The sequence below is a fragment of the Macaca mulatta genome, chromosome 18 (genome assembly GCF_049350105.2).
Source record: "Macaca mulatta isolate MMU2019108-1 chromosome 18, T2T-MMU8v2.0, whole genome shotgun sequence".
NCBI classification, from domain to species: Eukaryota; Metazoa; Chordata; class Mammalia; order Primates; family Cercopithecidae; genus Macaca; species Macaca mulatta.
In genome coordinates, this window is record NC_133423.1 from 56,336,041 (window position 1) to 56,360,521 (window position 24,481).

At 39.9% G+C, this 24,481-nt stretch overlaps 1 protein-coding gene across 2 annotated transcripts in view; it reads right to left on the reverse strand.

Annotated features, from left to right (window-relative positions):
- Nucleotides 1-607: 607 nt before the first annotated feature.
- Nucleotides 608-24,481, reverse strand: part of ELP2 (elongator acetyltransferase complex subunit 2) — a 44,183-nt gene continuing 20,309 nt past the window's right edge. The window contains exons 12-23 of one of the 2 annotated variants that reach the window (XM_077974816.1): nucleotides 23,880-24,029; nucleotides 22,222-22,410; nucleotides 19,971-20,040; nucleotides 19,033-19,128; nucleotides 18,836-18,893; nucleotides 17,847-17,919; nucleotides 14,198-14,390; nucleotides 11,286-11,407; nucleotides 8,356-8,501; nucleotides 7,399-7,512; nucleotides 3,815-4,023; nucleotides 608-1,291 (exon numbers count right to left, since the gene is read on the reverse strand). In XM_077974816.1, coding sequence (XP_077830942.1) covers nucleotides 3,867-4,023; nucleotides 7,399-7,512; nucleotides 8,356-8,501; nucleotides 11,286-11,407; nucleotides 14,198-14,390; nucleotides 17,847-17,919; nucleotides 18,836-18,893; nucleotides 19,033-19,128; nucleotides 19,971-20,040; nucleotides 22,222-22,410; nucleotides 23,880-24,029 — 1,368 coding nt within the window. In that variant the 3' untranslated portion in view covers nucleotides 608-1,291; nucleotides 3,815-3,866. Of the gene's footprint in view, nucleotides 1,292-3,814; nucleotides 4,024-7,398; nucleotides 7,513-8,355; nucleotides 8,502-11,285; nucleotides 11,408-14,197; nucleotides 14,391-17,846; nucleotides 17,920-18,835; nucleotides 18,894-19,032; nucleotides 19,129-19,970; nucleotides 20,041-22,221; nucleotides 22,411-23,879; nucleotides 24,030-24,481 lie in introns of those variants that run through there. The other variant, XM_077974817.1, reaches the window with a different exon arrangement.

Below are 24,481 nucleotides of genomic sequence, written 5' to 3' on the forward strand. Positions count from 1 at the left end.
CTTAAGTGTATTTTTACAAGACTGATTGGCTAGTGCAGATCAGGATGCAAACAAGGTTCATACATTGCACTGGATTCACATGTCTCAAGTATCTTTCAATCTCCAGGCTTCCTTTCCCTTTTCCTCTTGTAATGTATTTGTTGAAGAATCTGGGTCCCTCTGTAGTCACTCCTCTCCCCATTCTCAGCCCCTGGTAACCACATACCTGTTTTCTGGCCCTATCATTTTGTAGGGTCCACTTTGTACTGATGTACTTCTGACTAGGTATGTTTATGTTCAAGCATCAGAGCCAAGGCCCAAACCTCTGCCCTGGCCCTCCTTCTGCTGTGGCCCAACTTACCTGAGCTGGGCTCTCTGCCTCCCTGCCTGTTAATCCTAGAAGTGGGCTCCGAGGAAGGAGAAGGAGGAGGGAGGGAGTTGGGGAGAGCAGCTTGTTACATGGACATCAGGGCTGTTCCCACTAGCAGCAACAGCTTTGTGTTAGCTTGGCTCCAATTTGAATGAAATATTCCAAGGCCATTTTCCCCAACATGTTGTTACCAAAAAAAACCAAACCTCCCAGCATGCAGAAAAATTGAAAGACTTGTACAATGAACACCCCTTAAGAAGTTTCTACCATTAACATTTTATTTAAAGGCTTTGGGACTCTGAAGTTTAATGTTTGTGAAATGTTATGAGCCAGACCCTCCACATTGAAATTTCTCAATGTAAATTAATTTGTTAAATGCTCTTAGAATTCCTACAATAAAGACACCTATCTAACTTTAGTTAGCCCTGTGTTTCCCGAATATATCTTACTTTGGAGCACTTTTTTTTTTGGTACCAATTTACATCCTGGAAAATGTTGTTTACCATGCTTTAAAAAACACTGTGGTAAAATAAAGATAATATTTACCATCGTAACTATTTTAGAGTGTACAGTTCAGTCGATATACAGTATTCACATAACTGTGCAATCAATCCCCAGAACTTTTTGTCTTGCAAAACTGAAACACTATACCCATTAAACAACTCCTCATTTCCTCCTCCCCCAGAGCTTGGAAACTACCATTCTACTTTGTTTCTATGCATTTGACTGCTCTAGATACTTCATATAAATGGAAGCATACAGTATTTGTCTTTTGGTGACTAGCTTACTTCACTTAGCATCATGTCCTCAAGATTCATCCATGTTGCAGCATGTGTCAGCATATCTTCCTTTTAGAGGTTGAATAATATTCCATTGTATGAATACATATTTTGTTGATCATTCACCCACTGATGGACACGTATTGCTTCCATCTCTTAGCTACTGTGAATAATGGTACTGTGAGTATGGGCATACAAAACTACCACTAATATTTTACAGTGCTGGCTTCATATCTATCCATGTGTCCGTCACTCCACCCATCTTATTTTTTATTTATTTCTTAAGTTACAGACCACAGTAACTTCCCTTAAACATGTCAGTATACACATCAATGACCAGCATTCATTGTTTTTTTCCAAGTCATTTTGAACTGCTGTAGCAATGGGTAATATAGCCTCAAACGCACACACACAAACACATGCGTCACTACAGAAAACTTTTCCTGGCAGACAGGAAAGGGTGCGTTGTTGATGATGTCATTTTAATTAACATAAAACCACCATCACCATTTAGGAATAGCCTGGGTAACAAGGGCTGCGTCATAGACTGCCACTTTTGCCATCCTGCTCAGAGCAGGGCCATGCCTAACCCATATCTGAGGATTGTTTCAGATATTATGAATTGCTTCAATATTATGAATTACTACAATTCAAAATAATTGCTTCAGATATTATGAATTACAATACGGTTCAAAGGTGCTTTAGCAGATGAAGACATAAGTGTGTAAACACATATGAATTACAATGCAGACTGCCCAGATGTGTAGCAAGTCCTCTGAATGTTTACTAAACTGTAAGGTGATTGCTAAGGAAGATGCCTGAGGACCATTTGGGAAAACTGACAACTTGGAAACTCAGTCACTCTAGGCGAGGCCTACTTTCAGATAACCTGGAGGGTTCTGTGCTGGGAGGGGAGCTAAAGGACTAAGTTAGGCCTCTGAATCTGCTCTGGAAGCCTGCATGCACTTGGGTCAGAATAAGCCCGTGTGTCAATGTGAGTAAAGATTCCTCAGCTGATAGCAGGGAAATGGGCATGGCATTTTGGTCTCTGAGGTTCAAAGCTCAGATGCTCACTGCCTTGGTACACACACGCACATACCCCCCATCCCCCAGCTGAGGGCACAAGAGTATACAGATGCAATAGTCTAAAGTACATTGTTCAAATATGGATGGCCATGAGCCACATGTGGCTATGCAGCACTTAAATGTGGCTAGTCTGAACTGAGAGAGGCCCTATAAAATACTTCAGTACAGGTTTTAATATTGATTACAGGTTGACATAATAATATTTTGGATATACCGTATTAAAGGAAATGGGTCATTAAATTTCACCTGTTTCATTATGTGGCTACTTGAAAATTTTAAAATTACATATGTAGCTCACACTATAAAACACAGATTAGAAATACTCTATAGCACTGACCTAGAAACATCCATTTAGGTAAAACATTGTAACCCCTTTGGAAGCAAAATATGTTAAATAATGGCGTAAACTCCCACCAAGAAAATCCTCACCTTCCTCCTTTCAACACATTTATTATATACAGCCTTCACTGCATTGTCAATCTGTCAGATGGCTCTATGTTCCAACAGGGTCAGAATAGTCCTCTGCTCACACCAGCCGTGTTCACAGTAGTTCCCATGTCTTCCCCGTTAACCTCTCTCCACCCAACACCCAGGCTCCCAACTCTCCTGGCTGCCTCCAGCCCACAGCTGGCACAACTGACAGGCTGTTTCCAGCACCCTTTTCTTCTTTCTGCATCCTCCCTGGAGGACATACATCCCTCATCTTGTGACTTCAGCTATCACATAAATTCAGATGTTTCGGAACTCTATTTTTTACCTTCTACATCTATCAGTTTAAATGTCAGAATATTTTACTTTCGGTAAAGCCCTAAAAAGACGAATCTATGTACTTCTAAAGAACAAAAGAAATGATTGGCTGCAGCTCAAACCTACAACTGCTTGCCAAACTCTACAATGTCTGGCATATGCTAAAAAGAAGGGGATCAAGACAGAGCACACTTGGCGTGGTATGCTTATCTACAGAAAATGTTAAAATAAAAATTAAGTAATCTAGGTTTCCTATCTTGTTTTTCCTATGTCTACTCTCTGAAGAGGGCAATAAATAAGGAAATGTCCCAAAGAGGGACAAATGAAGTCCCAAAATAACACAAAATTGGGCAAATCCAGTCATGAAGAAAGAACAGAGGTTCTTAAATTGGGACACACAGAGGCAGGTCTGTGGGTCTAGGAATCTCTGAACGTATGTGCAAAGTTCTGGGTGTGTGTACATGTTATATAACAAAGTGAAGGGTCCATAGCTTTCATCGCATTTCAAAGGGTCTAGCACTCAAATAAGGACTACCGCTATGTAACTTAAAAAATGAAACTCAGGTCGGGCGCAGTGGCTCATGCCTGTAATCCCAGCACTTTGGGAGGCCAAGGTGAGCAGATCACCTGAGATCAGGAGTTTGAGACCAGCCTGGTCAATGGTGAAACCCAGTCTCTACTAAAAATACAAAAATTAGCCAGGCATGGTGGCGTGTGCCTCTAGTCCCAGCTACTCAGGAGGCTGAGGAACCTGGGAGGTGGAGGTTGCAACAAAGCAAGACTCCATCTCAAAAAAAAAAAAAAAAAAAAAAGAAACTCAGTTCTATTATGAAGGCAAAGATGATCTATTTACCTGATATTATTTTAAGATACCAGTGACTGCAAGCATGTAGTTATTAAGTCCATTACAGTGCACATTTATTGACTCTGTGTATCTTCACAGTGTGATCTTCACCACAGCTTGCAAAATGCAACCACTCAGCATCTTCTGCTTCCTTGTGTTCAGTTTTTCCACTGCAGTTCTTCCAGCATAATTTTCTGATAGCAAGTGTATGACTTTGGCTAAAACAAAGATAGAGAAGTCATGAAATGTTTTTCCAATTAATGGTGTAAACATGAATGGAAGTTACAACCTGAAAATTGAAATGTACAGGTTTTAAAATACCATCGTTAACATTTTAGCCATTTTATTTTAACCTGGAAAATATTTTACTATATTTACATAAAACTGCAAGACTAAATTTTAATCTTACTTACTGGCAATAACATCACCAAAAGGAGCAAGAAACAGACAATGAATCTCTGTCAAATGTTGTTTAAAAAATACAAAAAATAAAAATTTTTTAAATAAATGTTGTTTTAATGATCAATGGAATTTCATGAAATGGATATTCCAGTTAGTCTTTTAGATAACATTACTAAATGTATTTATAACGATTTCAACTTTACTATATATTCTAGATTATTTTATTTTTTTGACATCCCTGTGAGGGGGATGGAATTGCATTTTTAATACTGGGTAAAGAAAGACAATGAAAGATTTAATGTACTGCCCAATGAAGGAGTCTTGGTCTCCAGTGTGACCTCTAACTGCGTGACCTTGGGCAAGACCATCATATTAATGCTCCCTACCCCCTACACCCCCAGCCCTTTAAAAAGGCAGACCCAGAATATTACCAAGGTATGTTAGTAACAAATCTCTACGAAAATACAACTTCTTCTATAAATTTAACCTCCAAATTAGCTTCCCAAACCAGAAACGACTAAAGTGAAAAACCTAAGTAGGTTTTAGGGCAGTAAACACTGAAAACAATACCAGAACACTCACATTACACTCTCATTTGCTGACAGTCCCTGTCACCAGATGCATTCTCATGATTAAAAGGGAAGAATGAAGTCATGAAACCCATTTTAAAAAATCAGTCCTCCTGAACCTATGCAACAAGATGACTGCGAGCCCTTACAAATAGTCACTCTGGGAGGTTATAACAGTGCTGCTGTGCCTCAACTGTTTTCTGAAATTACTCTAGAGAAAATGCCTCCATATTATGCAGACTATGATTTGAGTACTCTCAATGATAGCTCATATTCCTCTGAGGATGAATCTGACTGTTGAAAGCACCTGGAAGTAAGCTTTATAATAAATATAAATGGCAAGCTTAATAGATATGAATGGCAAGCTTTAAAAAGAGGAAACGATTGAAATAACACCATAAAAGGCATTATAATTTGTTTTCTTGCATCACTAGTAAGCTAGTTCTGAACACAATTCCTACAGAGAAGTTCCAAGAATATTTTAAGTGATAGCAACATAAGTGGAATCTCAATTATTATGGATTAAAGTTCTCTCATTTCATTAAAAGAATGATTTGAAGTAGTGAAATTATTGAAATAAACATATGTGGTATAATTCTTTCCAAGGGAGTTACTTTGAGGAACAGTACTCGTTTGGCTATGTAAAGCTTTGAGATAGTGGGTTTCTTTTTTCTTTTTGGTAATGTCCTTTAAATCCAGCATATTAACATGTCACATTTAAGAAGATAGGGAGCTTGGCAAACCAACCTAAAGGGTAGTGTTTGCTTATATTACCTTTGTAAATCTATTACTAGCAAAAGCTTTCATTTGAACAGTATTTGGAATTTGGTAACTGAAATATTAGCAATCCAAATAATATGTTAAGTCATGCATTAGTTCCATCTTGCAAATCCTAAGTCACCATAATGACCAAAGGAAAAAACAACCCCTTCAGACAAAAAACTCAAATTCTATACATGTTCCCTTCCTGCACTTTCTAAGTGGCTTCCCGCCAGTGTCCCACATGGGGGCCATTGAAGAGGTCTTCATACCAGGTTAGAGGTGAAGGGAGCACTGTGGGCAGGCAAAGTGGAAGGAAGGGGTGCCTTTCAAATGCCTGAAGCATAGAATTTCAACAGATTTCTTCCCTCTTCAGCAAGCCAACAGCACAAACTAGTTCAACTGCTAAACCCAGCCCAGAGAGGCAGGAGGGAAGCCATGGGGGCATGGCAATATCTCATTTTAATAAATATAATTATAATGAGCACTAACATGTTTGGTTGACATGACAAGATCTGCTGGATGAAATATCTTATAAAAGACATTGCTCATAAATCTCTCTCCATTAAGCACTCACCCTCATCATATTGTCATTTGAAACTGCTATTTGAAATTGTATTTTCAACAGTACAGATATATGAAGGTTGAAAAAGCCTAAGAAAATATGACACAGAATGATACGAGGAGCTTTCTGAACGTTTATATTTTTTTAGGGGGGACAGGGTCTCACTCACCCAGGCTGGAGTGCAATGGTGTGATTATGGTTTGCTGCAGCCTCAACCTCCTGGGCTCAAGTGATCCTCCCACTTCACCCTCCCAAGTAGCTGGGACCCACAGTCATGCGCCATCACATCTGGCTAATTTCTTTTATTTCTGGTAGAGACCGGGGGTCTCACTATGTTGCTCAGGCTGGTCTCAAACTCCTGGGCTCAAGCAATCCTCCCATCTTGGCGTCCTAAAGTGCTAGGATTACAGGCATAAGACAACACACCCAGCCACATTTAGACATTTTTAAAGAATAAAATCTGGGCCGGGTACAGTGGCCCATGCCTGTAATGCTAGTACTTTGGGAGGCCAAGACAGGAGGATTGCTTGAGCCCAGGAGATGCAGACCAGCCTGGTCAACACAATGAAACCCCATCTCTACTAAAAATACAAAAAAAAATTAGCCGGGTGTGGTGGTGCGTGTCTATAGTCCCAGCTATCTTGGAGGCTGAGGTAGGAAGACTGATTGAGCTCGGGAGGTGGAGGTTGCAGTGAGCTGGGATCTTGCCACTGCACTCCAGCCTAGGTGACAGAGTGACACCCTGTCTCTCACACACACACACAAAAAGAATAAAACCTGTAAAAGGGTAGATTAAAAGTGATCCCTGCTGTCTAGGTGGGTGGGATGGGGAGGAGGCTGTAAACAGTAGGTGCTCTATGCCAGCTCAGGTGGCAAATGCACGAGGCCCAGGGCATAAGCCTTGCTATGCCTGAAAGCTCCACTGCAGGATCTGAGGTGAAGGGTTCAATCATAAGGATACGACTACCAAAGTGCAATCCAGAATACGTTTAAAAATCACAAACATTTTGAATCAAATTAAGAATCTGTAGTCAAATTCCAAAACACACCATTATGAAAATCACTTTCATCTCAAATGGTTGTTTATAAAAACAATATTATGCATGCAAGCAATTTGGTCAAGCAAACTTTTAAAAATCAAGTGCAATATATCAATTTCAGATTACCACAAAACAAAGTGGTAGACACCATGAATAAAGATATATGTCCCTCTCCATGAAAATGTGGCATCAAATTTGCCACGAAAGACCCCACAATTTCTAGTTAATCTGATGGAAACAAAAATAGGAAAGAAATACCTTTGACTTGTTTCTACACAGTGGGTCCAGTCATTTATTTCTGGAACTTGATCAGTCTTTTTCCAGGTGTATAAGCAAATCTTTCCACACTCCAATCCCACTGCAACCACATATCTGTTTTTAAGGGAGAGGGACAAAAGTGACTAACTTAGCATGAAATTCTGTTATCGCCGTCATTGCTCTAAAGTAGTTCTTCACAGTGTCCCAACTGTCCCTGCCTTACAAAAGACTCTGCAGGCATCAGCCCAGGACATGCTGCACTGCTCTGCTGTGTCCTCAAGGAGCCTCCACTTTACAGGGGCTGCACACAGATTTATCTGTATCATCTGCTGGCAAAGCCCATGAGCCAGTGTTTCCCCAGCTGGCTACAGGGACCCTTGTTCCACTGAAGACGCTTGTTACAGAAAAAGTACCACAGTCCTAGATTTGGTGAAGTAAGACTCTTTGAGCCATATTCCTAACCTGTATTTTACATTCTGAATCATTAGGTTCTATCAATTCAAAAATTATTATGAGAAACATAACCATTTTGGAAAAGACAGTAACTGAGGCCAGGCGCGGTGGCACATGCCTGTAATCCCAGCACTTTGGGAGGCCGAGGCAGGTGGATCACTTGAGGTCAGGAGATCAAGACCTGCCCGGCCAACATGGTGAAACCTCATCTCTACTAAAAATGCAAAAAAATCAGCCAGGTGTGGTGGCGCATGCCTGTAATCCCACCTACTTGGGAGGCTGAGGCAGGAGAATCACTTAAACTCAGGAGGCAGAGGTTGCAGTGAGCAGAGATCATGCCACTGCACTCCAGCCTGGGTGACAGAGTGAGACTCCATCTCAAAAAAAAAAAAGAAAAAGACAGTAACTCAGAGGCCAGGAGAATTCACAAATGAAATGACATGAGGGTTACGTATTAAGAAACCAAGTGGTCCCCTTAAAACTAAGCCCCACACAGAGACTGACCGTTGAGAAGGGTGGAGCGCTGGGTGGAGCGCTGGGCAGACGCTGACAGCTGTCACAGCCCCACCCACATCCAGGACTGAGGAGCAGGGGCCAATGTTATGCTCAATACAGTCATCAGTGGAGTCGCACTCACCCCAGACAACCACCTAATACAGACAGATCACACACTGTAAAGCCTTCTCTCTGCAAGGTTTCTAGCAATGCACTACAGTTTCATTGGCAAAGATACAACAAAGTATTTGCTCCGGTATTTTTTTAAATGCATCATTTACATTTGTGTATGATGTGCCAGGACTTGAGAACATTTCAAGCATCACAAAGAAGGCACAGTACAGCAGACATGCGTCTGTGAGAGCTCACTTTGGTCCAAAGACAAAACGTTCCTGCCCAGAGACCAGACAGAGGTGTCTAACGTGCCTTCTACACGCACAAATTGGTTACGATCCAGTGGAGTCCCATCAGTAGGCTCATGCACTTCCCCAAGAAGCTACTACAAAATGTTTAAGAATTAATCAGCTTTTGGGCCAGGCGCAGTGGCTCACGCCTGTAATCCCAGCACTTTGGGAGGCCAAGGCAGGTGTATCACCTGAGGTCAGGAGTTTGAGACCAGCCTGGCCAACATAGTGAAACCCTGTCTCTACTAAAAATATAAAAATTAGCTGGGCGTGGTGGTGGGTGCCTGTAATCCCAGCTACTAGGGAGGCTGAGGCAAGAGAATTGCTTGAACGTAGGAGGTGGAGGTTGCAGTGAGCCAAGATCGTACCATTGCACTCCAGCCTGGGCAACAAGAGTGAAACTCTGTCTCAAAAAAAAAAAAAAAAAAGAACTAATCAGCTTTCTAGCTCTTTCTCTACACTGTCCATTGCTCAGGGAATCTACTCAGCTATAAGGAAAACCTGACCTACATGATACCCCTCAAGAAATGAGGCTTCCCTGGAAGCTCATACCTCAAGGATGTGTGAATGGTCACAAAGCAATGGAGAGTGGGCTGGGTGTGGTGGCTTACACCTATAATCCTAGCAGATTGGGAGGTAGAGACGGGTGGACAGCTTGAAGACAGGCCAACATGGTGAAACCCCGTTTCTACTAAAAATACAAAAAATTAGCTGGGGATGGTGGTGGGTATCTGTTATCTCAGCTACTCAGGAGGCTGAGGCAGGAGAATTGCTTGAACCTGGGAGGCAGGGGTTGCAGTGAGCCAAGATGGCGCCACTGCACTCCAGCCTAGGCAACAAGAGCGAAACTCCATATCAAAAGGAGAAAAGTGAAGTGGACAACAGTAGCAAAATGCAGAACCAAAGCAAGATTCTGAGCAGAAGGCTTTGTCCAAGCAAGCAGAAGTACATTTCAGAGAATGTCCAGCAAATGCTGCTTGTCTGCTGGAGCCCTGACCTACCCCTGAGAGTAGCAGATGGACCATGTTCTATAGGCACATGATATGGTTTGGCTGTGTCCCCACCCAAATCTCATCTTGAATTGTAGCTCCCATAATCCCCATAGGTTGTGGGAAGGACCCAGTAGGAGGTAATCAGATCATGGAGGCGGTTACCTCCATGCTCTCCTCAAGATAGTGAGTTCTCACGAGATCTGATGGTTTCATAAAAAGAGGCTTTCCCCTTTTGCTCAGCACTTCTTTCTCCTGCCACCATGTGAAGAAGGATGTGTTTGCCTCACCTTCTGCCATGAATGAAAGTTTCCTGCGGCCTCCCCAGCCTTGAGGAACTATGAGTCAATTAAACCTCTTTCCTTTATAAATTACCCAGTCTCAGGCAGTTCTTTAGAGCAGTGTGAAAACAGACTAACACAGCATGACTGTGGGGGACAGAAGCAGTCCTTCTGCCTCAGCATTGAGCACAGCACAGGCACACCAATGCCAAGAAAGAATAGGCAAATGAACAGAAGGGAGGGTCTGAGACATAAAGTCTGCCAAAGAGGCTGACATGTAGGTGTTTAGCTTGAGTGACACCCTGCCTGTGCTAGCCCTCCACTTCAGTGATCTGTACCGTGTCTGTGACTAAAGAGGGCAGGGAGAGGAACGGCGACACTAAACTGCTTCACCACCTCTAGTCCGTAGGAACAGAAGGGTATTTTAAAGAGTATGAAAACAAAGGAAAGACTAGAGGCAAGGTGGACATTTCTCAGAGAACAAAGGTGAAGGTCATGTTGGAGAACATACTCAGAGGCCGGATGTGGTGGCTCATGCCTGTAATTCCAACACTTTGGGAGGCCAAAGTGGGAGGACTGCTTGAGCCCAGGAGTTCAGGACCAGCCTGGTAACATGGCAAGACCCCATCTCTACACAATTAAAACATTGGCTGGGCGTGGTGGTGAGTACCTGTAGTCCCACCTACTTGGGAGGCCAAGGCTGAGGTGGGAGTATTGCTTGGGCCCAGGAGATCCAGGCTGCAGTGAGCTGTGACTGTACCACTGCACCCAAGACCCTGTCTCCAAAAAAAAAAAAAATTCCTAGCTACTTTGTTTTGACTTTTTTTAAAGCTTGGGTCAGTCATACTCCACCCACTTCTAGCACCAAATGAAAAGGTAACAACCATTCATTATAGAAAAATGTTAAATTCATAAAAGTATGAAAACTAGAAAATAGTTTTTCCCTTATTCCCCTACCTCCCTTGCTGCCCTCCTGGTTTCTTGGTCTTGATTAATTTCATTTATTACTCTTCTTCCACTGGGACCATTTGATGAAGGTCATATGTCTGAAAGGTCTTCTCTTCATATTTTTGACATTTCAGAGAAATTTACTTATAGGATTTAACAAGAAAAGTCTTTTTTTATATGTACATATATGAAAAACAGAAAGGAATACATAGCTGATTTTGAAAAGCTGAAAGGCAGGATTATGCATTTTCTATTCAAACATACCTATACAAATATTATTTTACATTTGAAAAAATATTAAGTTTTTAAATAATTACCTTTTTGTCTCGACTCCCAGTGAAGAAATACTTGCTATCAGGACTCCAATCACAAGACCAAATAATTCTACTGTGCACAGAAGTAATTTTGTTGGTGAAGGCAAAAAGACTAAAAACTGGCTCTGAAAGAAATATGGATACACTATTCACAAAGCAGAGAAAGCTGGGTTTTTACCTATTAGGAAGTGATGTTTAAGTGCCATATACACCATATGACTTAATATTCAATTTATATGCACTGACTTTTGAAACAGACTGAAGCCAGACAACCGTTCACCAGAAGGCTGTGGACATAGTTATTTTTCTAGTAGGGAATGCTTTTGTACTGACTGGTCACTCTCTAGTGACTGATGACAAACATCTTCCAAACATTCAACTGAAGTTCAACTCACACCTATAGAAGAAGCCTGAAGCTATTTAGCCGTACTCAAAGTAGGCAGATTTGCATATTAGGCTATAGAAAAAAGATTAATGCACCACTTAATGTTTAAAAAAAGAAATCTTAAGAAAATATTTTCCTTTTAAGATTTAAGTGTAAGGCAACTTCTAGCCCTTATACAGACTAAACCTAACACACATAACTGTTGGCCAGGAACAGTGGCTCATGCCTGTAATCCCTGCACTTTTGGGACGCAGAAGCGGGTGGATCACCTGAGGTTAGGAGTTCAAGACTAGCCTGGCCAACATGATGAAACCCCATCTCTACTAAAAATACAAAAAGTTAGCCAGGTGTGGTAGCGGGTGCCTTTAATCCCAGCTACTCAGGAGGCTGAAGCAGGAGAATCGCTTGAACCCAGGAGGTGGAGGCTGCAGTGAGCTAAGATCACACCACTGTACTCCAGCCTGGGGAACAAGAGGGAAACTCCGTCTAAAAAAAAAAAAAAAAAAAAACCCGGCCGGGCGCGGTGGCTCACGCCTGTAATCCCAGCACTTCGGGAGGCCGAGGCGGGCGGATCACAAGGTCAGGAGATTCAGACCACGGTGAAACCTCGTGTCTACTAACAATACAAAAAAAATTAGCCGGGCGCGGTGGCGAGCGCCTGTAGTGCCAGCTACTCAGGAGGCTGAGGCAGGAGAATGGCGTGATCCCGAGAGGCGGAGCTTGCAGTAAGCCGAGATCGCGCCACTGCACTCCAGCCTGGGGGACAGAGAGAGACTCTGTCTCAAAAAAAAAAAAAAAAAAAAAAACCCTAAAAAACAAAAACCACATAACTGTTTATGAAGAGGGAATAAGACTGTATTATTACTCCATAATTCATAAAGATACAACAAATTAATAAATACATTATTAATACAATTTTTTTTTTGCAGGGAGAACGAAGTCTCACTCTAATGCCCAGGCTGGAGTGCAGTGGTGGGATCTCCACTCACTGCAACCTCCGTCTCCCGGGTTCATGCAATCCTCCTGTCTCAGCCTCCTGAGTAGCAGGGATTACAGGCATGCACCACCACACCTGGCTAATTTTTACATTTTTTAGTAGATGGGATTTCACCATATTGGCCAGGCTGGTCTCAAACACCTGACTTCAAATGATCCACCTGCCTCAGCCTCCCAAAGTGGTGGGATTACAGGTGTGAGCCACCACACCCAACCAACTTTAATTAATTTTTTTTTTTTTTTTTTTTTTTTTTGAGATGGAGTCTTGCTCTGTCGCAGAGGCTAGAGTGCAATGGTGCCATCTTGGCTCATCTTAGTATCATCTTGGCAACCTCTGCCTGGAGTGCAATGGTGCCATCTTGGCTCATCTTAGTACCATCTTGGCAACCTCTGCCTCCCAGGTTGAAACTATTCTCCTGCCTCAGCCTCCCAAGTAGCTGGGATTACAGGCATGCACCACCACGCCCAGTCAATTTTTGTATTTTTAGTAGAGACGGGGTTTCACCATGTTGGCCAGGGTGGTCTTCAACTCCTGACCTCTGGTGATCCACCCACCTTGGCCTCCCAAAGTGCTGGGATCACAAGCATGAGCCCTGTGCCTGGACAACTTTAGCTTTTTAAACAGCAAATGCTGCATGTTAGGAAAAGATTAGTGATGCAAAAGAAAACAGTCTGTTCTAAAACATATTGCTGAGTATACTTTACAGTCCCTGGGTATTCTCTAAAACACAAGAAACAAAGAGACTAGAAATATCACAAAACCAAACTGTATGTGAGTCTTATCAATGGAAAAATTAAAAACAGGATTAAACAACTTAAATATACTTTAAACACTCTCTAGAACTTATCCACCAAAAGAAACTGGGGGAATAGGAGTAGGCCACTGCCCCAACTACACAAAGGTTTTTAGTCCTTTTTTTTTTTCAGTTTATGCCAGGTTCAGAGTAGAATGTGGGTAGGTGGGCTAACACCTTGCTCAGGGGTCATGTTATCCAGACGGATGCCTAGTATGCCCTTCTCAATGAAGGAGGTGACTGGAGAGGGTAGGAAAAAGCTAAGGATAATGGTTTCCTCTATATTTCATAATTTAAAAGAGTACTATATTAATAAAATCGTTCAGAGAGAAGAAACCACTCAACCATGAGTTTACTTAGTTGTATCTTCATTACTCCTGTCCCATAAAATCCTAGCTCAGGATATGTCATCCATTAGGTTTTGTGGTAGCATTCTATCACCATTTGCAAAACCTAACTTCCTACATACAAACGTTTATGTTTCTTGAACTGAGATATCTGAATACATGCCATCTTGACTATATAATCACAGGTAGGTCAACCCAAACAAAGATCATCTCCATTTAAATCCTACGAGGAAGGTCAAGTCTTCCTCAGTTATCCAAGAACTTTGAAAGGCTTCAAAGACATGAGGCTCTACCCTTTACTCTGTTATCTTTGTCTTAACTAAAGCTGCTTAATGTAGATAAAATGGACATAACTGTTTCACTAGTAACTTTCCCAATCAGAAGCTGTTTTACCGAACTCAGGTGAGATTGTATCCTGCTTTTTCCACAATGACCAGGTTCGATCTCTGGAAACAGCCAGTAAGAACTTGTCGTTGGGTGAGAAGGCCATCTGCGTGACTGTCAAACTGTGGAAAACTAAATTCTGCACCTGTTTCCAAGACGTAGTGTTCCAAAGAATGATAGCTGCATGCTCTTTCTTAGCTGCCTGTAGGACAGAGATGAAACAATAAAGCTAGTAAGTAAAAATAAACTGAAGAGAAACCATTTTAAAAACAACACATTGTTTCTATGAGTATATTTTATTTATCTGTTTGAATTAAAAAAAAAATTCCTAGGAGATAACGTACTACAACCATTTCTAATCTCTGGGAAGAATTACAGATGACTGGGATTAGAAAAAACGAATCATCAGGGACTAATATTATCATGCTTGCTTTTTTTTTTTCCTTTTCACTGTGGCTCTCAGACCTTAAAAAATTATTCCATGATCAAAACTGTGACATGGAGGGGGAAAAAATGAAATGAAAAACTGTGATATGGAGGTGAAAAAAAAATGAAAATTATTCCAAAATAAATGGTTTACTTTTAAAAAGATCAATCCTGAGAGAAACTAAAGACCTGAAGGAATGACAGATATATTGCATTCATATGTCAAAACACTCAATATTGTTAAAATTCTCCCCAAATTAATCTAGAGAATCAATGCAATCTCCATTAAAATTCCTGCAGGTATTTTTGTAGAAACTCTTAAGCTGATTCTAAAATGCAAAATAAAGGATCTACTATAGCCAAAATAACTCTATACTTCCTAATTTCAAGATGTATTATTAAAACACTATAGTTACTAAGAGAGTATGGTACTGGCATCATATCAAAAAAGATCAATAGAACTCAATAAAGTCTAGGGAACAGACCCACATATATGAACAAGTGACTTTAGACAAAGGGACAAAACACAGTGATGAAGGGATAGTCTTTTTAAAAAATGATGCTGAAACTGGTATCTACAATAAAAGAAAATCAACTTTAATCTATATTCCATGACAAATACATGAATTAATTTGAAAGTATCATAGGTCTAAAGGCAAAACTTAAAAATCCATAAAACTCCTTGAACAAAACACAACAGAAAAATCCTTGTGACCTTGAGTTAAAGATTAGATATAAGAAGGACACAACCTAAATTAAAAACAAAAATCGATAAAACTGGACTTCACCAAAACATAAAACATCTGCCATTTGAAAGACACTGTTAGGAGAATGACAAGCCACTGGGAAAAAATATCTACATAAGCACATCCGATAAAGTTGTATCCAGGGTATATAAAAAACTGTTCAGTGTCCATCAATGGATAATTGGTTTTTTAAAATGTGGTGCGTATACACACACACACACACACCCCCCATGAATTACTACTCAGCCATAAAAAACAATGAAATCATTTCTTCTGCAGCAAAATGGATGGAACTAGAAGCCATTCTCCTAAGTGGTGAAATGACTCAGAAGCAGAAAGCCAAAAACCAGACATCCTTGCTTACAAGTAGGAGCTAAGCAATGGGTACACATGGACATACAGCATGGAATAATAGTAGACACTGGAGAATCAAAAAGGTGGGAGGGGTTGAGGAATGAAATACTCAAGGTACAATGTATACTATTCAAGTGATGGGTATGCTAAAATCCAGAGTTCAACAAGACACAATATATCCATGTAACACAGTTGCACTTGTACTCCTAAATCTATAAAAAAAATTTTAAAAACTTTTCAAAACTCAATAAGAAAACAATCTAATAAATAAATGGGCAAAAGATTTGAATAGTTTCACCATATTTTCACATGGATAAAAAATTAGCACATGAAAAGATGCTTAATATCATTAAAGAAATACAAATCACAGCCATAATGAGCTGTTACACACTTACTAGAATGGTTAAAGTTAAAAAGACTGATATTAAGTGCTGGTGAGGGTGCAGAGCAACTGGAAATCTAATACACTGCTGCAAAAATGTGTAACCACTGGGGAACACAGCATGTCAATGTCTTAAAATTTTAAATATATACCTACCATACCATCCAACAATTCCATTCACAGTTATGTACTCAAGAGAATGAAAGCATATATCCATGCAAAGACTTGTACATAAATTTTCATAACTGTACCATCGCTAAAAGCCCAAAACTGGAAAACAACCCAAATGTCCATTAATAAGTGAATGGATCAGCAAATGGTGGTACATCTGTACAAGGTAAAACTACTCAGCATTAAGAAGGCATGAACTACTGACGCACGCAAAAACATGGATAAATCTCAAACGATTATGATGAAAGAAGCAAAACCAAAAAAGTACATACTTACATGATCCTATTTATATACAATTTTAGAAAATGCAAACTACTCTATCACGACAAAAAGCAGACTAATGGTTTCCTAGGGATGGAGGCAGGAGGGGAAAGGGAAACGTAGAAAAGAGGAATTGCCAAAGAGCATAGAAAATGTTGGGGGTTGATGGATATATGCAGTATCTTGACTGTAATGATGATTTATACAGGGATAAATATGTCAAAACTTATCAAATTGCTTACATTAAACATACAATTTATAGTATGTTAATAACCCTAAATACAGCTGTTTAAAAAATGTTTAGAGGATGTACATCTTGTGAGTCAACTTGAAAAGGGGAAAAAAAAATCAATTACAGGATTCACAGTGCCCTAAGTTAGAAACAAATTATCCACTCAGTAGAAGCCCAGACAGTTGAACTACTAAACTCCATTTTCCCCAAAGGCTCCTATAAGAGAAGGAAGTCCTCTCAGTACCATTTCAAAGAATAAACAAGTAGGGTAGTGGTGGGTGTAGGGGAAGCACAGCAGTATTTCTTATGATGCCTCTCAATGCAGATCAGCAGCATAAATCCACAGTAAAAGCAGGGACACGAGCCCATGCAGGTGGGCAGCTCTTACCATCATATTTAAAACAAGTAAATAAATTTCAGAAAATTTAAGAGGAATGTGTGGGTTTCAGACCCTTCAGATAATCCTCCATAACTGCTATATCCATAGGATATGGATAAATACTGAATGATGAATTCAAGACCATCCTTCTAAGTAAATGCAAAAGTCATCTGCCTTAGGTCAGTGCCAAGAGTGTCCTCAAAAAAAGTCTGATGGACTTCACTCCAGATTTCCTCTTCTCATTTCCCTGTGTCTCTAGGACTCCAATTATTTAAAATTTATCACATTTTTAGCATCATTTTGAGATATCCTTGTTTTACATACAGAGTCTGACTCTGTCACCCAGGCTGGAGTGCAGTGGCGCGATCTCGACTCACTGCAACTTCCGCCTCTGGAGTTCAAGTGATTCTCATGTCTCAGCCTCCTGAGTAGCTGGGATTCCAGTTGTCATTTTGAGATATTTGATTAAATCACTTTTAGTAGGGGGGCACAGATAAGCTCAAAATGTGCAGCTGAAACAGCCTTAAAATGAAACCATAAGCTTTTGAAGAGACACAAGGGTAAGAGAAATTGAGAAAGTAAGATTAAAAAAACCAAGGATTAATGGCCTTTCACGTAGAGTTCTGCCTAAATCATTACCAAACTTGCAGGAGCCTGACGACCCAAATAACCTGTGACCAAGCAGAATCAAAAGTAAAATTGCCTACCTTACAAGCTGAGGCAAGCAGAGTCTTTGAACTATTACAAGTAACACAAAATATTTCATAACCATGCCCATATCTAAAATTTAAAGAGAAAGATATATACTATTAGCAAATAAATCTATTCTCATGCCACACAATTTTTGAAAGTAAAAAGAGTAACATCAATCTCTTTAGCTAACATACAGTTCTTTTGAGGAACATTATATGTTCGTCCAGGCAAACATTTGAGAGAAAGACAGGGAGATGGGAGAAAAATGCCAGTTTCCTATAAGTAATATAACTTATTCAAACAATTAACATACAAGTTTGCACCTCCTACTTTCAACCAGCCAGTATCTAAACAATAAACCATGGAAAGGTTTTCATCAGGAACCATCAAAGACAAAAAAACCATGACTAACAACAAAACTTAAGTCTTTTTTTTTTTTTTCAAGGCAAAGTCTCATTCTGTCACCCAGGCTGGGGTGCAGTGGTGCAATCATGGCTCACTGCAGCCTCAAATTCCTGGGCGGAAGCAATCCTCCAGCCGCAGCCTCTTGAGTAGCTTGGGACTACAGGCGTGCATCATCACGCCTGGCTAATTTTTAAAAATTTTTTATAGAGATGGGGTCTCGCTACATTGTCAAGGCTGGTCTCAAACTCCTGGCCTCAAGTGATCCTCCTGCTATGGCCTCCCAAAGTGCTGGGATTACAAGTGTGAGCCACTGTACCCAGCCAAGTCTTTTTAACAAAGAAAAAATATATAATGTTATGCTTCTCTACTTTAAGAATAAGATGAATAAACAAAACTAATGAACACAATAAATAGTAATATAGAAATAAACGTGAGGTTTAATTCTCATTCCTTATGAAGAGCCACTAAGAGATATATAGAGGAGGAGGAAAATGATAGGTAGAAGGAAGAAAAAGGAGAAATCAAATTGTGGGATAGGAAGGAAAAATCACAAGTTATGACAGAATCAGACCAAAGAGCTAAATACAGTTTAACTTACAGTTTTTGAACTTCAGGCCACAAAGTATTCTGCAGAAGATGATCCTCAGTGGGAGGCTCTAGAATAAATTGAACCTATTTTTTTCTACGTTCATCCAAATACAAAAGTGAATTCTATAGCACTTATTTAGGTCAGCAGCAATAGATAACATACTGTGTGTTCTAGTGATTTATTAAATTGTCTTTGTCACTTCTTACCAGTAAGTATGGAGGGCTGAAAGGCCACCTGCTGATACTCAAAACCAGTACTAGTTAACAGCTCCTCTTCATCAGAAGGCTGAGAAGCTATATCTCCTAGTTTGAAGAAACACATCAAGAATATGGTCACTATTTTTATATCTCCTTTGCTCGTCTCAATATTAAGGCCACCAGATAGAAAGCAGCGGTAATTCAAAGTGGTGTAATTCACAGCTGTGTCCATGTGATTCTAAAAGCAAGAGTATTTCCATTACTCCAGTATTTTCCAAACATGCTCCTGGCGGCATTAATCAACTCCATAAAGGTTCTTTCCATTTTCTTTGATCTATCAGTTTCCAAACTTTTAAAACTACATAACCAATTCTTCAGGTTACCCACATTCTCATCGGTAGTTCTAACACCAAAAAACATGCTTTGTGGCAGGGCGTGGTGGCTCACACCTGTAATACCAGCAGTTTGGGAGGCCAAGGCAGGTGGATCACCTGAGGTCAGGAGTTCCAGACCAGTCTGGCCAATACGGTGAAACCCTGTCTCTACTAAAAACACAAACAATTAGCTGGGTGTGGTGGCGCATGCCTGTAGTCCCAGCTACTTGGGAGGCTGAGGCAGGAGAATTGCTTGAAGCCAGGAGGCGAAGGGCGGAGGTTGTAGTGAGCTGAGATCGCACCACTGCACTCTAGCCTGGACGACAGAGCAAGACTCTGTCTCAAAAAAAAAAAAAAAAAAGAAAACTTGCTTTGTGAAAACTGCATCTACTTCAGTGGTCTGAGTGTGTACAAAGAGTACTCATCACGAAATAGGTGATAGAAAAGATAGATACATATATTGTGATTTTAAAAAAATCAGCTGTAACAAACATTAGGTAGACATTACACAAGTGTGTGACTGGGGTTTAAGTACCACTATGGGTTTAATAATTTTGAAGACAAAAGCCTTACCCTGAAAGACAGCTTTATTTGATAATCCCAACGCAGGGACAGTGGCTCCTTCTGGAAGATCACTATCTTGCTAGAATAGGAAATATAATATCTAAATTTTAAATGCTAAAGTTTTACATGCTAATTTTATAACTAAAAGTTACTGTTACTTCAGACACTACAAAAAAATCATGCTCATAAATGCCGAGAAACAGTTTAAAGACCATCTTGTGTGGATGTCTACCCGTACTTTCACTTTCTGAACCAATAATGCAATGCTAAGCAATCACTCTCCAACAGACAGGCCCTACCAGGCGTCCAGCTCCCATGCAATCCATAAAGTTCGGCATCCTCTCATCCATAAAGGGATCTCATCCAACCATAACATTTCAATGGGTTTCAGGGTCTGACAGGAAATGCAGTGGGCTGAAAATGGAAGGCCCAGAGCTCTACTTCCAAGATAATCTCACAGGCATATCCCCTGATGATGCTCATATAGACACAGATGCTTCCCAGAAGGGAACAGTTACAGCATTAGTCATAGTATTTTCACTAAATGTATCTAACTAACTGAGTATTTAAAAACTTTGCATGAGTGCCATTTGAAAAGGCAATTAATTATCTGCTTAGATTTTGCAATTTATATCAATCAAATTATTATATGTGAAACTATATGCTAACCATCAAAACTGGAACATGTTCATTTGCTAAGAGTGTTCTGTACAATTTAGACTTTAATACAGAAGCTGAAACTAGACACAAACATGAACAGTAAGAATTTAAAACCATCAAAAATGGCTAACTGGGACACAAGAAACAGTATGCTTTATCTCAGAAACCAAGAAAAACTAACATGCAAAAGAACAGTAAGAGGCATTCCTACATACCTATCCCAACACTTGGTATGGGAGCAAAACCCAAACGAGAGCAAGCAGCTTGCCTCGCCGCTCTATAGGATCCCTGTATCTTAGGACACAGAACTAAGTGTACAACTGGGACTAAGCCTCTCATGGAATCCTAAAACCCTATTTCAATTCCTAGAACTGAACAGATCCTGAAACTAGCTGCCCCTCCACCTCCATATGCTTAGCTCTACATAATAACCACAATCAAAGCTTTCCTTTTGATTTTGTTCCTCTTGTCCATTATTAGAAACAAGCACAACAGAATCTTAAATCCTCTTCACATAATCAAGAAAGCCTGTAGCATGAGGTGCTGAGTATACACTCCAGGAATTTTAGTTGGATACTTCATTTCTAATGAATTTCATTTTTTCCAGTCTTACCCAGACTGGTGCTAGTTTCACGGCCTTCAGAGTCTCTTAGCTTCCAGATAACTCTCTTCCAAAATGCTTTTCATCACTCTTTGTGTAGGAGCCTCCAACAGCACCCCACAGTCGGACTGTGCCTGCATCCCAAGATCCTCCACCATGGACTTTTCCCATGCTCCACTTCTATCCAGTCTTCATTCTAAGAGGTACCACAACAGCTCTGGCCTCCCTTTTGCACTCACTCATGCTCACTCGCTCGCTCTCTCTTTCTCTCTCCCCCTCCTTCTTTTTGCCTATCAAAAGGGTACTTATCCCTTTTCGAGCTCAGAACCAAATTTGTGACTCAACTCTAAGTGAAGGGCTATATAATATGTACTTCTGTGTAACCTATCTTCCTAATTTTCTTTCTTTCAAAATTACTTCATAACTTTTATAATCCATGTATTTTTATAAGTAGCTCAAATCTTTTTTAGAAGGGCGTATAAACATAAAAAAAAGACCCTTACGACACCCAAATGAAGTCCCATTAAACATGTTCTCATTATTCCAATACAATGACCTCTTCCTTCTGTGAAATTTACTTTAGTACCAGAAGATTTGGCAATTAACTGGTCTCATCCAATAACTGCAGATACATTAGTTCTACCGTCCCCTACCTCTACCCCTACGCTGCAGCTAGATGGTAATCTCCTTGAAAACAGTATCCATCTTTTATTTTGTTTTATTCTAGGTACCTAACACAGTGATAAAACATCATATTCATATCTCAGTTGAACACTAATGCAGCTTTATAGTATTTTGAGCTCATATGGTACACAAAATTTCTGGTTTTAGTATTTAAATCATTACAGCCCACAGTGCACAAAAAAGTTTGTCAAACCATTAAGAAACAATATTACTTTCCTTCTGCCTATATATTCCATTTAAAGCCCATGGCAAAAATCTTTTTAAATTTAAAATGAAGGGAGTAGATTTAGGTAAAATATTTAGAGAAATACTCACATTACAAAGCACATGATTCAGTGATTTTCCTGTAATGGCACAAAAATTTTCCACAAAATTACGAGGTGCAGAAAAAACTCGAAGAACTTTTTCATCTGCTCCAGATACAAACTGAAACCGATTAATCATTGCCAAACATTTCAGGTCATACCCATGTATCTGAGGCCTTGCAATTTCATGCCAAGTCACCTGGGTAAAACAGGATAAACAAAAATGATCATTCCAAAGCTGAATTTTCAACAAGCAAATTATTAGATGAAAATTATTTACTATACAATGGAAATATAACCATAGGGCAAATTCATCCATGAATAAACCACAACTGAGCAGTATTGGTAACAATTACCAAGAGCTACAGAAAATCACTCAAAATCATTTAACTTGTTTTTCAGTTGACTATAGATGCTGTTCCCAAAGTTCTCAACTCTGTTTATTTGAATCTACCATGTGTTACTGAAGCAGTAGTGTTAGTGGCAAACTTTCTTAGCTCTTACGGACTGACCCATAGTCAGTTCCATGAATTTCTGTCAGAAACTGAAGCAGAGGATCCTGATTTTCTCTACCACATAGCAGTTCAAAGTTTACCAGTAGTGAAGTTTTACAATTGTTTGAACTCAGGGCCAATAGTTAGCAATTAACTGGTTTCATCCAATAATTACAGAAACATTAGTTCCACTGCCCCCTACCTATAGCCCTACCCTGTAGCTTGATGGTAAACTCCTTGAAAACAGGATCCATCTTTTACATTTTGTTTTATTCTAGTTGCCTAACACAGTGAAAATTTCCTTAAACAAGAACTGCCCTCACTACTATTATCTAACACTATATGACTTCAGGCTTTTATTGTACACTTGATAATGCTTCCTAATGAATTAAACCTAAAATTACAAGACATAACGAAACTGGGCAACAGAGCAAGACCCTGTCTCTACAAAAAATCTAAAAATTAGCTGGGCACAGTGGCTCACATGTGTAGTCTTAGTTACTTGGGAGGCTGAGGCAGGAGGATCACTTGAGGCCAGGAGTTCAAGGCCAGCCTGAGGAACATAACAAGATCCTGTCTCTACAAAAAATAAAAAATAAAATGTCCAACTGTCTTCCAGAGTGGCTGTATCATTCTGCATCCCCAGAAGCAATGTATGAAACTTTCAGTTGCTCTGCATCCTTACCAGCACCTGTTAATATATTTTTTACTTTAGCTATTCAAGAGAGTATATGGTGATATCTCATCATGGTTCTAATTTGCATTTTCCTAATGGCTAGCACGGCTGCCCTACTTTTCTTGTGTTCATGGATGTTTTCTTTTAAACACATCCAGTAAAATAAGAAGAGACCGGCTGCGGTGGCTCATGTCTGTAACCCAGCACTTTGGAGAATGAGGGGGGTGGATCACCTGAGGTCAGGAGTTTGAGACCTGTCTGGCCAACATGGTGAAACCCTGTCTCTACTAAAAATACGAAAAGTAGGTGGGTGTGGTGGTGGGCACATATAATCCCAGCTACTCAGATGGCTGAGACAGGAGAATCGCTTGAACCTGGGAGGTGGAGGCTGCAGTGAGCTGAGATCATGCCATTGCACTGCAGCCTGGGTGACATGAAACTCCATCCCAAGAATAAATAAATAAATAAATAAATAAATAAATAAATAAGACATTTTACCTGTGATTGGTCTTTTCTCTTCCATGGAGCAAAAAGTCTAGTTGTCTGATCAGTACCAACAGTGATAATAAATTCCCCTTCTGGATCCCAGACTAGGTCTTGGACACCATCAAAGTGTCCGGAAATGACAATCTCTGGAGTCCACTCTCTCTGCAATGAAAGTGCTCATGACACATATCAAAATACTCAAAGACTACCACCAAAGTAAAGCACTCATGTCTGATAACAGAGAAGACTAAAGCCCTCTGGCAAGGTGAAAAGCTAAGTATACAAGATCGCACCACAGAATAACAGGATCCATTTTCCACAGCATCCATTCGAATGCTTAAGCATTCAAATACGTGTTGTATCCTTTAAATCAGTAACTGTGGGAAATTTCCCTCCACTCATCATTTATTGAGCAGCCAGATACTACTTAACCTTTCTGTGTCTCAATTATAGAATAAAACAGTTATTATAATAACACCTACCTTCTAGGGTTATTATGAGGATTAAATGAGTTACATTTGTAAAGTACACAGGACAATTCTAGTACATACTAGGTTCTATGTATTTATTAAACTAAATAAAAATTGTATAAAATGTAAAAATATTGTATAAAA